Raw genomic sequence first — 14,545 nt, 5'->3', positions numbered from 1 at the left:
ATGGATAAATTCGCAATTCTTAAGCTGCGCTTCATTAATGTGTTCGATGTTCCAAAGAGAATTAATACGTAAATTGACTTCAGTGTTCCAAGCGATTGCAATGACCCACGTAGATCCAAAAACCCGGGTGACTCCAATATCTGTCATGTATTCGATAATCAAAAATCTCTCATTGTCGGGCACTATCCGGGCCCTTGATAGGCAAGAATAAATCGTGTTAAAAGTACACAACACAGCAATTGCGATCATGCGCCAGTGACAGTCAGGCTGATGATATTAAATTTCAATGCCTAAAGCGCCTCAACCCAAGATTACTCCTGTAAATGCCGTCCCTGTGTAGCAGTAACGACTTGGATGTGGGGGTATGAAATGTGGCAAATATTTCGCGGTGAGGAATTGATATGTATGAGTGATATGTAGTCGCAATTTGTAATGTACGATTAAGCGCTGGCTGCCGAATATCTGTGAACACGTGCAAATTGATAAACTTCCCGTCAATTGATACTTGTACTAGGCGTGGTTGTTGAAAGGATTGGCGCTCACCGGGGAGCCGGGTGTATCTGGAACTAGGGCCATGAAATTGTCAAAAGGAAGGTACATTCGCACGTGTGTCCGAATGAGCTTGTGTTAGGTTGAATATTACGATTGATAAACATAGAAATGAGGGATATCTTGCGGTGAGAAGAGAAATGTGATAACTTGAAGGAATCTGCTGTCCGTCGATCCTGAAAGCGCTTACTCTGATATCAACATCATCTGAGATACACATATTACAATCAGTATTGAGAATGACTTGAATTTGCCATGAATCTTATTGGCCAATTATCAACCAAGCAATATATATGTACTGCAACTTCAAGAAATCATGATGGTGTGACGATGGATGCCAAGTTACGGAGAAATGTGAGGAATTGATCTATGAGGGATTTAAATATATGTGAAATGTAAATTAAAAAGCTTATTTCGCGGTGTTGTGTAATGGTCACACAACATCCAAATAACCAACAGGGCGGAAAAGCATACAGTTTCAGGTGATGGGGAATGATGAAAACGGCATGGCCAACGGTGTGATGAGATTAATGATTGTGATTGGTCAAACATCGAGTGCAGCCAAAAGGATTTGGAATGTGGAGAGGTAAGCAGCAAACATATCATATTCTAAATTCGAGGATATGAGTGCACTCGCTGGAGATAACCCTAAGAGATCCTAGGCAGACATTGAAGATTCAAGAAACGATAGACTAGGTTCAAGGTAGGTAGGGAGGGACTTGTGATAATGCTGGATGAGCTGGCATATTCTGGGGTACTGTACTGTGCGAACTATTTCAAGATACTTGGCTTGCTCTCTCCCGTGTATGTGAGTGACCAAAAAGTGGCTGAAATGGAGAACTTCCTTCCATAGATGCAGTAAGTGTATACACACTAGGTGAAGCCGAGCCACTTCCGCGTACACATATATGTAAGATACTCTACGTTGGGCAAGAGAATATCTGGGGTACAAGATAAGAGAACCGGAGTCTGTATTTGAATGAGGAAGGAATAGCGAACTATTTGTAAACACATTGCAAAGTATGGAGTGGTGATTGAGGAGGTGACTAGCATGCATGATATTTCTGGAGTAAAGAATGGGGTAATGAACGCATGCAATGATACCAAGGTTGGGATTTGATGTTGATATTGATATGTGTACTACAAATCAAGGTGATTTGACGGTTGTATTCCGGAGAAGGAAGCTTGACTAACCAGTTGACAAGTTGACAGTTTGATCGTTTGACCGTTTGACCGTTTGACATTTTGACATTTTGATAATTTGACAGTTGTTTTGTGGAGGAGGAGTGAAGAGTAAACTTTTTGACTACCCCGCTGTTTGATTGATGTGAGTGATATCGATTGAGTGATGCAGCCAGCAGTGGAAGAGGGTTGGTCATAAATTCGACCAATTTCTTGATATAAACACACCGTGTACATAAAAAGTGACCTCGCACATGATTTTAACCTCACACCTCCAAGCGAATAAATAAACCCAGTGCTTTTTTGTACAATGTACGAGTATGTCTGATCAAGAACCCGGAGCAAAATTTCATCTTCATATAGGGCTGAATCCGAGAACGAAGCTTGGGGATGTTCTGCTCACCAAAGCTTATACGGGATACATACTGAGAAGGAGTATTCTATTCGTCTTCAGATTATTGGGTGGAATGACAGCAATGTTTGAATATCTTCACATGGATCCCATTTAGAGATGTAGGCAGAGGCCAAACAAGCAATTTTTTTCTGTAAACAATTCATGTTGGCGGTGATTGTTGGTTGTTATACTCGTGGGGTCTAGCAAGTGGTGGTTGATTGTTTCATGAATCAAGCGAAGGACGGCAAACCAGCAGAGGCCCCGCGCCAAGCAGCCATAGGGATTAAAACTTAAAGAGGACCAAGGGACGGTTGAGTGATGAAGTAATGATAAAGTAATGGTTAAGAATCATACGCCTATCGTATGTACTGTTGTTGGGACGGGTCACTGGTGTCCCTATACGAGCATAATAAGGGGAAAAGGTAGACCGGCCGATGCTCAGAGGGACTGAGCGATCCGACAGCGATACCAATTTCTCCTTTGTCAGTCTGTTGCCTTATTCCTGACCAAGTTCTCGAGAGCATCAAGACTTCATAATTTGCACAGCCATCCACGCTATTTCAAATTCATATCCATTGTTACATCATTTTCGTTGAAAGGAGCGCCCACGTACTTGCTTACTGCTTATTGATATTATACGTAGTCTACATTACTTGTACATCCATCCCTCATTCAACCGATGTGGCGAGGGGCTGCGGTAACAATGTATGTACTGTGGTATTATGAATTTGCGCTCTTCTCTCTTCTCGCTCTTGGTTTACTAGAGTTTTGAAGCGAGTGTGCTTACCAATCACCGTCTCATCTCAGTAAAAATGCTGGGAACAGTCATTTCTCAAAACAGCAGTTGATAGAAGAGAATAGATTTGATGGCAAAGGGAAATTCATGACAGCGAATGGATTTCCTTTCTTTTTCTTCATTTTGGGGGAGATCTTCCACATTCATCAGTCAGGCGTGCTTGTCCTGGGACTTTTCCGAGTCTCGGGATCTTTAAGGTGGGGTTGGAATCTTTGAGTTAGCTAACCTTGGCAAGATGACTTGTATGAGACAAATTACCATTGGTTTAATACTCGTACATCCAGTCTAAATCGCTCAATTTCTTTTGAGGGTATCAACACATACATTTGCCTTTCCCAAGAGGTTTCATGAACCATTGCGCTGTCGAAAGATATGATAGGGGCAAGCATTATCTTACCGACTTCGATAACACTCCATCATGCTGATCTTACCGCGACTCAATCTCCCAGATATGCTTGGTACGATAATGCTGTGTTGCCTTGAGGCTTGTATGTCGCTGGTAGTGAAGTCAACACATTCTAGAGGTAAATAGAAATCCATATCGAGAAAGACATGTATCAGCACGGCGAAGCCAACCAACTCTAGATGTCAATGAAATCTATATAGAGAAAGACATCAATGATACATGTATCAGTGCAATGTCCTTTGCACTCTCTGCTCAACCAACAGCAAAGAAAGGTCGGTCAACCTCACCCGGTCAAAGATTTGTAAGTTTTCATGGACCCTGGCTAAGTATATTTCCATGATTCCAGATACCGAGCAACGAGCGGTACATGCAATAATGAATGAATACGTAGTAGTATGGACGGACTATGGAGTATGTGCATCCAACATAAAAGAGGACCTGGAATTATTTCTTTTGGAGGATGCAGATGCGAAGTGTGAAAGACCCGAACCTTGGATGGAAAAAGATCCTTCCCCCTTTCCCTCATTTCCCCTAGTCTTCTTTTTTTCTTCCAACGTTCAACGTCAGCATCATGCAACTATCTTCATATGCATGATACAGCTCTGAATCCGGGAGGTTGTTGACCAGCAGACTAGGATTACATTACTCTATTCTCAGCACCGAATGCAATCTTTCTTTTCTTATTGCACGTAGGTAGGGAAATATGATGTACAAAGGGTGTACTTTAAGCATACCAAGGCGTAGTAGACATGTTATATACGTTAAATGTATGAGTATATGTGTGTGTGTGTGTGTGTGTAGATATGTGAGTAGATATGTGTATGTGCAGGCGTGAATTGTACACCAATCTAGCCATTGAAATTTCAACCAGGGGGTTAGCTTCATATTAATCCCTCATAGAAATGACCGTTTGAATAGAAAGAAAATTTTGATTTTTTTTTTTTTCCTTTGAAAGAATTTCTTTCGTTAGACCGAGGGACCTTTGGGATGAATTTTTTTGATATAGCTAGGACCTAGGTAGGTATTTTCCCTCCTTCGTACATTCATTCTATTTTACAAGCGATACCTTACTATTAAGAGAAAGATAAAATGAACATCGTGCACTTGTGCTAACTCCTATGCCATGAATTGCCTAGTCGAGGAGTATAGAGAGCTAGGTAGGTTAGCTCATATAGTACTGCAAGCGGACCGACCTTCTTCTTTACAACTTGCAAGCTTGAAGAATGGTCAAAAACCGGCTAGGTAGATAGTAGGTAGGTAGATAGGTACTAGGTAGATAGGTAGGGAGGGAGGTCGATAGACATGTATGTAATATGTGTAATATGTGTAATGTATGTAGATAGATATAGATCGATAGATCGATAGATTGATAGATACCTAGGTATAGATAGATAGGTACAAGTGTATGTATATAGATACGTATGTATGTATATATGTATATATGTGTATATGTGTATATGTGTATATGTGTATATGTATATAGGTCGATGCCTAGGTATAATAATAATTAATCCCTCTCACTCTCTCCCTCTCTCCAAATTTATAACAAAGGTTCGAAATAATAAGAGGCAAAAGAATTCCTCTCCGCTATCTTATTATATTCTTATATATCTGAATTCTTTAAAGTCTACCTAGTTATCCTCCCATTCTTATTAATTATAAATTGTTTCCAAGCAAGGCTGTGTGTACTTACTTACTTTCTTGCTTTAACTTGTACTCAATCCGCAACCATCGAAAATCCCAAGTATTATTATATCATACATACATCGGTGGTAGTACCCAGTTACAACCACTTCCATTACAGCCTCCACTTCCACTTCCACTTCCACTTCCACTTCAACCACAATTACAACCACAACTAGATCTACCTCGCCTCCTGCTCCCACGTCCAACTTATCTTACTTTTCCTTCTTACCTCTTCGTACCAACCGACTTCAAAAGCACCACAGCCCTTCTCTCAAAAAGGAATCCGGATACTTATACGACCGGGTCCCGATACAACATATACTACTAGTCTTGATATCTCCTAGTCTCTAGCACTATATCAATCCGGGAAACTCACATAAGCTTTTTTGGTGTGTGGCAGAGAAATCAAAGGGAAAAGCCAAATAATTTCAATTTCCATCTCCATCTCCATCTCCATCTCGTATAATTGGAGATTACGACTTTACTTCATCCCACCTCAGCATCACTTACTTTCTTCCAACTTCATTTGGGTATTCGCCTTCCAAAGAGAACGTATCAAAGCAGTTCCAATCATCCCTTCGATTTCCCCCAAAGGCAACCAGCAATCAACACAAGACAGTCCAGTTATATTCACTTCCATAATTGATACGCTGCTTCATTTCGATTTATAATTAAAAAAAAACCGGAATTTCCACTGTTCAATCTTATTCCGCATACGTCCCACACCCACACAACCCACACGCCCACAGAATAAAAACACAAATTTCCAACAAAGCACGGGCATTGCCCGCGACCTCCGCCTTTGGCGGATATCTTTTTACTGATTGCAACCGATACGAAAGCGCATCTCAAATTCTTCAAGAAAGCAAAGTCATCATGGCGTCGGTCGCAGTCCCAAGAGATTTTGCTGAGAAGGCACAACCCTCTCCTACGCCTTCTTTACCTTCGTCCTCACATGGATCTCCTCAATCTCGACCTACAACCTCCAATGTGAGCGCCATCACAAGCACGGAAAATCTAAGCATGAATGGAACTATGAATGGAACTATTACACCTCCTCCTCCTGCGGTTCTCAAGGCAGCACCTATGCCAACGACGGCCGAGAAACCTTCCATGACGAAACGTCTAACTCGAATGTTTTCTACAAAGGAATCGATACGGTCAGAAAGCAACTTTACATCTAGTGCCGCCTCTGGTTCCTCGACGCCAAAGGTTGTGGATGGCACAACATCTCCCAAATCATCTTCGAGACCTGGTTCTCTGTCCCGAAAGACATCATCACAAGAGAAGAAGAGTCCATCCGACAAATCGAGTGCCACACCGAGTACAAAGGATAAAAATGGTTCAACAAAAGACAAAAAGGCACCGGCAAACCATCAGCGATTTCTTACCATACCTGATGTGCAAGGGGGCCACGAGCATCATCTGAAGAGTGCCAAGAGACAAGAGAAACTTGGGGAAATGCTGCGAGGCTTAATTAGTGGGAAGGCGAAACAATCCGAAACCCATGAAGGCGAACAACAACTTTCACTCATGTCAAACTGGGTGGATCAACTGAAGCGTGAGAAAGAATCACTGGCTACAGAGAAGAAGGGTGGGCCCAATGCGACGGCAACATTGGTAGATAAATACGGGAAATGTAATGAAGTTATTGGTCGGGGCGCTTTCGGAATTGTCAGGATATCCCACAAGAGGTCCGAACAGGGAACCGAGCAGCTTTACGCTGTGAAGGAATTCCGAAGAAGACCCGAAGAGAACGAAAGAAAGTACAGCAAGAGACTCACTTCCGAATTCTGTATATCTTCCTCATTACGACACCCTAATGTCATCCATACCCTTGACCTCCTTCAAGACTCGAAGGGGGACTATTGTGAAGTCATGGAATTCTGTGCAGGTGGTGATCTTTACACTTTGGTGCTCGCCGCCGGAAAGCTTGAAGTTGTGGAAGCGGACTGTTACTTCAAACAGATGATGCGTGGCGTCGAATACATGCACGAGATGGGAGTTGCGCATCGAGATTTAAAACCAGAAAATCTTCTTTTGACCACACACGGTTCTTTGAAGATAACAGATTTTGGGAACGGCGAATGCTTTCGAATGGCTTGGGAGAAGGACGCACACATGGTAACTGGATTGTGTGGTTCCGCTCCTTACATCGCTCCAGAAGAGTACATTGACAAAGAATTCGACGCAAGAGCTGTTGACGTTTGGGCTACAGGTGTCATTTACATGGCAATGCGCACAGGACGTCACCTTTGGCGAGTCGCGAAGAGAGATGAAGATGAGTTCTATGAGAAGTATTTAGAAGGTCGAAGGGATGAGGAGGGATATGCTCCCATCGAGTCATTACATCGAGTACGTCTCCCTGCTACAATTCTTATATCTGTATGAGCTAACATGAATAAAGGCACGTTGTCGTAATGTCATTTACTCGATACTGGATCCAAATCCTCACCGTCGTATCACTGCTTCACAAGTTCTCAAGTCCGAATGGGGTCGTGAGATAAAGCTCTGTCAAGCAGGTGAGGAAGGACTCTGACATTATGTGCTGGATAGTGGGATTACATGCAGAAAAAGCATGTTCAAGAGCATGATCGAACAGGCAAATCTTCAAGGAGACCTCAAGCCATGTAGAATCGAACATAAATTCCGCTCGACCAGCAGCTTCAATTGTCAAGAATGTGGTTTCATTTGTTATTACGACCCTACTGGTATGGGAGCATATAAAGAATTGAAAGACGACACAGGTGTCTCTTCAACATGAGCATTGCGCAATGAAGGGTGGCATATTTCGCATGAGCATTACATTACAGCAACAGTATGGCGTTTGGGGAGATCTTTATAATAAGCAGCACAGCAAATTTCCTTCTTCTTTACGACCCTGGTTGCTTTGCTTTTTTGAAGCCTTGATGCACACTTTTTATTCATTTTGAGCCATGGGTCTTTTTTTTTTCGACTTCTTATGAATGGCGAATTGGGGGAGCAAACGATACAAAAAGGGATCTTCCTTTTATGAGTACCCATGATACAATCAAGACTATACATCTTACAGTCGTTATTTATCTTCTCCTTCTTCTTCTTCTTTGACCCTTTTTTGGACAATTACAACCTTTTATTCTTAGAGAGAAAGAGAGAGCTATGGGCTGGGAGTATTTGCTTTGGGTTTGGCCTGGCTCTGGTTCATGAGTAGTCTTGCTTTTGATGGATCGGAGATGGAGGTATGCACGAGTAAAAATAGCTTGCGATTCTTGGCTGTGGCTTTTTGATACTTATATGGCTGTGCGTGGCTCCGTTTTTTTGGTAGAGGATGGGATGGATGGCTGGTTGAAAAGGAAGGTGGTACTTGTGTTTTGAAGGTTCGGAACGATGAAGGGGATTATGATTTGAGGGATACGTAGATGGGAAAGGGAAGGTGATGGTGGAAGATTGTAGATAAATGATGAGAATACAGATCTGGAGATGGGTGAAGGAGGGATGAATTGATAGGTGAAAGGGATCTTGTTTGTGTAGGAATCGGATCGAATTGAATGAAGTGGAAAATAGAGAATGTGAATAAAGAGAGAACGAAAGAAGCAAAGAAAGATTAAATGAGTTTATGCGCATTTTTTATCCGTGTTCGTGTTTGTGGTATGATATGATGTGATGTGATATGCTCAAATCCAAACATGCAAGATATTGATCGGGAACCCCTTATAAATATCGCGTATTTATTTCCCCTTGACCCCCTTTCTCTCCTCTACGTATCTTTCTTTCTTTCCTTCCCTTCCCTATTCCTTTCCCTCCCTTGGCTTACAAGTAAGTACAGTACAGTACATATACACTCCCGCCTGATGAAGATAACCCAAACATACAAATATAGTTACATAGTAGTTATATAGTTACGAGTAAGTAACTACTCTTCTCGTCTATAGTTCTTATATACTTGTAGTTATTATAATACTTATAATCCTTATAGACTCACCTCACTCATATATAGATATAGATAAGAGACAAAAAATGGTATACCATACCATACCATACCATACCATACCATACCATACCATACCATACCATACCATATAAAATCTTCTACGACCCCCTCCCCCCCCCTCTTATCCTTTTACTTCTTTTATTTCTTTTGTCTCCTCTTATTCTCTCTCTTCTCATCTACTAGCTAACCCCTCAAATCCCCATCCCCATCCCAATCCCAATTCCAATACACGCTCCTATCAAAGGTCACCAACCATTCAACTTATAACAAATACCCTTGCCCTTTGCCCTCTCACTCCCATCTGGAAAACTACAAGCCCAATACTATTTTCCACTCTCTATCTCACCAGCTAGATACACGCACTCATCAATATACTATGCTGTACTGTACTATACTATACTTTAATCACTCCTGCGAAAGGAAACCCACACACAAGAAAAAACACACAACTCAAGTAGCACGAAGCGAAGAAGTGAAAATTATTAGAGAGTTCTTTCATTGACTTGAATATAGAACAGAATCCATTTCTTTTCTGTAAACATCTCCTCCTATCCTTATTTCCCTTTCCTTCCGTTTCTATTCCCATTCCCCATTCCCCATCCACCTCCTCAACCTTCAAAGGTTGCCGAAAAATCATGGAAAATCATTGTATGCCATTCCCTTTTCCCTAACCACCCATCCGTTCACCCACAAACCCCTCCATTTCACACCACCCCCAATCACCCTAGCGAATTAAATATAATTGTGTCCATTATAACCATGAATCAACGCATCAATCATATGAAGCAGTAAAAAGAAATCATTCGGTCGATCATAATGGCTCAAGAAAGTATACCGACAGGCACGTACAACATGCCCTGTCATCATAAAACGCAAAAAGAGTATTGCCTTTCCCAGAAGTAAAAGTGAAGCTCCGGTTATAGCATTATTTGTTTGATAGACAAAAGGAAAGAAGAAAAAGGGAGACATGACAACAACAAACAGCTAAGAATGGAAAAGATCCCAAGCCCGATTACACAGGCGCATGAACTCTTCCTTCTTCTGTTGTGAAGTCATTGGACTATCTCGTCCCTCTCCAAATGGTCCAGTTCGTCTTGATGTTGGTGGACCTTGTCCAAGTGGCGGACTAGCTCCCTCTTCATACTCTGCTCTAGGTCTTCTTCTACCGCTGCTTCGACCAGCTTCCGAAGGTCTCGCGTTGACATTTGTGGGTGATGGAGGAGTGGGGGGTTGATGACCTCCGTAATGTACGAGCTTAGGTAGAAGTTCAGCACGACCACCAGCCAGATCAGCCTGTGCTTCCTCAGCAGAACGGTATTCGCGAGGACGCTGATGGCCAGCAGACGCTGGTGGTTGTGAAGTATGTCCTGGGGATGGGAAACCTGGTCTGGAGTTGGAATGCGATGAATTAGAATTCGAGTTCGAATTTTGGTACACGTTTCCTCTTGGCGATTCACGGTGTGCACCTAGATTTTCAGCTGCGAAGACATCTGAAATTGGTGGTAGTCTGTTGGTGGTTTGGGTAGCAGGTACATGATGGATGTGAGATGTGTTAGAGAGATTTGACGGTTGATTTGCGACGTGGCGGGTTAGAGGTTGTGGTTGATGTCTGCCAGGAAAGCTGTGGTGCATTGGAGCAGATTGAATTACTCTCTCATTCGCAAATTGTTCATGGGATGGTGCGACAATGCTTAGTCCTGGCGGCGCCTTTCTTCTAGATGTACCTGGGGTTTTTGCTGGTAATCCACTCAACTCTCTTTCTTTAGCACTTTCCATTGGCGCATCACCAGGCTTAGCTGTTTGTTGTAACCGCGATTCGATAATATGTCTCTGTTGTTCACGGACAGATAAACTTCGCTGCAATTGTTCTCGCATCGTCGGATCTTGTGTGACGAAACCTGGCGAGAGACATGCCAATCCGACGTCCTGAATACCCAATCCACCGCTCTCTGCACCCCTACCTGTCAATTGACTGGCTGATGGTCTTCCAGTACCTGGATTGACGCTCGAGGTGTTTTTGGTGAGATCAAGCTTTCGAGGTCTGTGACGCGAAGTGGCAGTAATTTCAGGTGAGGATGGTTCCTTCTTAACGATAATCTTGGGTGGTGCACCGTTTCGAGATCTGTTGAAATTATGACATCAGTATTATTGATTTAATTTATCGATAATTTAATTCAAGGAATAATACATACGCAGTAGGTGAAGGTTTTGCTGAAGTTGATTTTGGACTTCCGCTCCCTGTACGCTGTGCCGCCATTGTTACGCTCGGTGTGGCCGATGTAGAAGGTATTCTTTGCGCCGGAGGAGAATTCGAGGGTTTTGAAGGAGCGATATCAACATATGATGATCTATCGTGAGGTACCGGTGAAGGGGCCATTGCAATAGCCGTACTCATTGTGATTGATGTATACAAATTGTATGCAAATTGTATGATTGAAGAGGAGAAAAAAAGAGAAGGTTCAATGTGGGAGATGGTGAAACTTGCTGATGTTTGAAAATGAGGGAGCTTTCTCGCTTCCTTGTCTCCAATCAATCCGCCTGTAAGCAAAAGTCTTGAATGACTCTGTACGCTTCGCAATGTATAGAGGAAGGATTCAAGAATGAATGCACACTTTACTTGTTGATGTGATGTGGTGCAGTCGTAAATGTCTTTTCTTTCCCTTTTCCCTTCCGATTCTTGTACTCTCCCTCTTTCCGTATCTTTCAAGATTCGGATTCGTGCGTCCGTCGGTCGGCGTATTTCCACAGATTCAGCGTAGAATTTGATTATGATACTTCTCTCCGATGTATCAAAGTATACAGTCGACAAACTACAGGATAAAGAGTAGGGTGAGATGTTGTGTTTACTTAATGGTGGATGTTGAGAATGTTGAGCCGAATGGTGGTTTGACTCGAGTTTTGACCTTTTACCAAGTACGTACGTAGTAAATGATGGATGAAAGGCAATGCGTATATTCCAGGTATCCCTAGTCCTTTTCTTGCGGTGGCTTTGATAATAGTGATGCGTTTAAATGAAAAAAGAGGATTTGAGGCTTAGATTTCGTTTCGTCTTCGAATGAATCAACTTGTAACAGACGGTACGAGACTGATATGCTATTGCGAAGAAGATGTTGATGGGTACTTCTCGTGTTGTAGTTGAAGTTGTAGTTGTAGTTGAGAATGGGAATGTAAATGGGACGGAAGCTTATCAGATATGATAGTGGTGATTGGTTGATTGATAGCTACTCGTATACTGGCTGGTGAGATGGAAAAAGTACTTTTGTAGTTGTTATAAATGAATTGATAACAAAAACTACACAGGACTCTGGGAAGTATCCTGAAGTGGTAAAAAGGAAGAAGAGAAGAAGAAGGAGGAGGAGGAGGAGAAGAAGTAATAACAGATCCGATCAGAGAGGGGTTCACCTTCATAAAGAAACGAGAGGTCGCAGTCGCAGTCGCAGCAGTCAGTCAGTCAGTCAGTTTGAGAAGGGTCAGAATCGGTCTTTATGGGTGGCGGTGAGGTTTTATGAATTTTAATTGGAATCGAGGCTTTTTCCAGGCTTTCGAGGTAATCGAGGTGATCGAGGTTTCTTAGGTGGGTGTGTTTCAGGTTATTTCGTATACAGGATAAGTAGGTCAGTTAAAAACTCTTGAGACTCTTAGCGGGATCCTATATGCTTATTGCTCCGTCGAGTATCATATTTATATATACAAGGTATATATATCATCTGTAGTAATAAGTCCCTAGACCAAGACGGATATTGATATAATCTCATCTCACTCATCTCACTCATATCAATCATATCACTTGTATCAGTTATCATCATCCATATAACAACAATAACATCTTCATTCTACATTGAACAAAAAAACCAACCCTCTCGATTCTTCCCTCTCATAACTCTGCAACTCTGAAATTAATCCGTTTAATTGGATTCGATCATGGAGGAGACGAAAAGAGTATTACCTCCACCCTCTTAAAGTGGTCAAGTAGGTCGATCACAAAAAAAGAAAAAGAAAGAACGAGGTTCAAACACCGGGTGCTAGTGCTAAGCAATGAGTGATGGTGGGTGCACTGGTGCTCTAATACTACTTGGGTTAGAGAGCAGGGTGGGAATGGATTCATTGGCTATCAAGGCTGTTTGTTCAAGGTTCTTCGGCTGTATGGCTGTTTGATTGTTTGACATGGCTGTTGGTAATGGATTCAATGGGTGCTCGATAATGCGTGCGTGATACGAGCGAGTTACATGCGCATCCGAGGTGCGGATTTATATGGATATGGAAAAGGTTGACAGAAACAAGGAGCTCGATATTCCAGACGACATCTTGGACACAGTACAGTAGAGAGATGGAGGGTCAACGTCTATGATAGATGTTGATACCGGACTTGAAGATTACTGCAAACCCTTTTCCCGGGACAATAGAGTAGCATTCCGTCCAGCAGTATAAAATATCACTGAAGGATCCCCGGTCAAGTGTCAATGCGTTACTTCCAACTCGTGTCGATTTTAATTATATACTCCGTAGTCCGACACTGGAAGTTTGGGCTTCTCACATGGAAAAGGAGGGTAGGAGAGGGGTTGAAATCGTGATAGATGCATGGAGATGAAGATGAAGGAAAAGCGTCGGATGAAATGGAGGGGAAATTATATGTTCCAGTCAAGTCACCAGTCTCACGTATTTTGGAATGCAACGGGCCCTTTCGTACGCATTCAAAGACGTAAACATGGGAAACTCGGATACTCTGTAGATTTTGTGAGCAAGTGGATTGGAAATTCAGTATGAAGGAATCTCCAAGGAATACAAAATTGGAGATGTATAAAGTTTTATTATGGAGGGAGGGATTGGGGATTTGATGAAGATCCAAATTATATTTCTATTCAGCAACACAACTTCTGACGCCTTTGTTTCTATGCCTGCTTTGGTTTGTTTGATCTGATATTTAAGGATTTGATTTAAGTTGAATATCAATGCTTGAGAGCGGGAGGTCATTGAGGTCATAACTTGGGATGGGATGAAGGATGGATTCGTATACTTTACGATATGCGGTTGTCAATATATGAGTAACTAGGTGATATCGGGACATTTCAGATATAACGATGGCAATAACTTACATGTTGCCATAGGAGATTTTCCTCCATGGTCAATCATGCAATTTACTCTACCGTTTACCCACGAAGTTCAATGTATTTTCAGGAAATGAAGCTCAAGAGAAGCTTGGACTTCATGAAAATCAACTATTGTTTTAGATTCAACTCAAGGCAGAGTGTGCGGTACCTAGTACCTGGCGGGAGTCGGATAAATAGGGAAGTTCTAGGAGAAAATAGTAGATTAGATCTGGCAGCTGGTGTCTGACTGGTGGATGTGGTCGGCTATCAAACATGAATCAAATCCCAAATGTCTTGGCCATCATTTTCTCTGCCAATGAATATAAGACATGCTTGATGTGAGAATTGCCGTTGGAAAGTTTCAGCTCAATCTTGAAGGGCGAAGGCAAAGTAGAAGAAACTGTGTTATTCTCGTCTTCTAAATCGCCCAAATCTCCCCAAAGATTTCTCGTCGTTCAAAACTCCAGAGATCGTT

General features: G+C 42.2%; 3 protein-coding genes across 3 annotated transcripts; 2 read left to right on the top strand and 1 right to left on the bottom strand.

Moving 5' to 3' along the window:
- Nucleotides 1-3,339: 3,339 nt before the first annotated feature.
- Nucleotides 3,340-3,933, top strand: EAF02_010194 (uncharacterized protein; the record flags this gene model as incomplete). Its single annotated transcript, XM_038906242.1, has 3 exons — nucleotides 3,340-3,445; nucleotides 3,507-3,599; nucleotides 3,674-3,933. The coding sequence occupies 3 exons, from the start codon at nucleotides 3,340-3,342 to the stop codon at nucleotides 3,931-3,933; spliced, it is 459 nt and encodes a 152-aa protein (XP_038753969.1).
- Nucleotides 3,934-4,917: 984 nt separating this feature from the next.
- EAF02_010193 (uncharacterized protein) lies at nucleotides 4,918-8,618 on the top strand. Its single transcript, XM_038906241.1, has 2 exons — nucleotides 4,918-7,368; nucleotides 7,421-8,618. The coding sequence occupies exons 1-2, from the start codon at nucleotides 5,890-5,892 to the stop codon at nucleotides 7,550-7,552; spliced, it is 1,611 nt and encodes a 536-aa protein (XP_038753968.1). The 5' UTR covers nucleotides 4,918-5,889; the 3' UTR covers nucleotides 7,553-8,618.
- A 1,349-nt stretch (nucleotides 8,619-9,967) lies between these two features.
- EAF02_010192 (uncharacterized protein) lies at nucleotides 9,968-11,378 on the bottom strand (the record flags this gene model as incomplete). Its single annotated transcript, XM_038906240.1, has 2 exons — nucleotides 9,968-11,105; nucleotides 11,176-11,378. 2 exons carry the CDS (start codon nucleotides 11,376-11,378, stop codon nucleotides 9,968-9,970), a joined length of 1,341 nt encoding a protein of 446 aa, XP_038753967.1.
- Between the last annotated feature and the right edge of the window lie 3,167 nt (nucleotides 11,379-14,545).

Source organism: Botrytis sinoallii (genome assembly GCF_014898435.1).
Source record: "Botrytis sinoallii strain Bc 23 chromosome Unknown BSIN_024, whole genome shotgun sequence".
In the NCBI taxonomy this organism is placed as follows: Eukaryota; Fungi; Ascomycota; class Leotiomycetes; order Helotiales; family Sclerotiniaceae; genus Botrytis; species Botrytis sinoallii.
The sequence above is the reverse complement of the archived record's forward strand: the minus strand, read 5'-3'. Positions and strand labels throughout refer to the sequence as shown.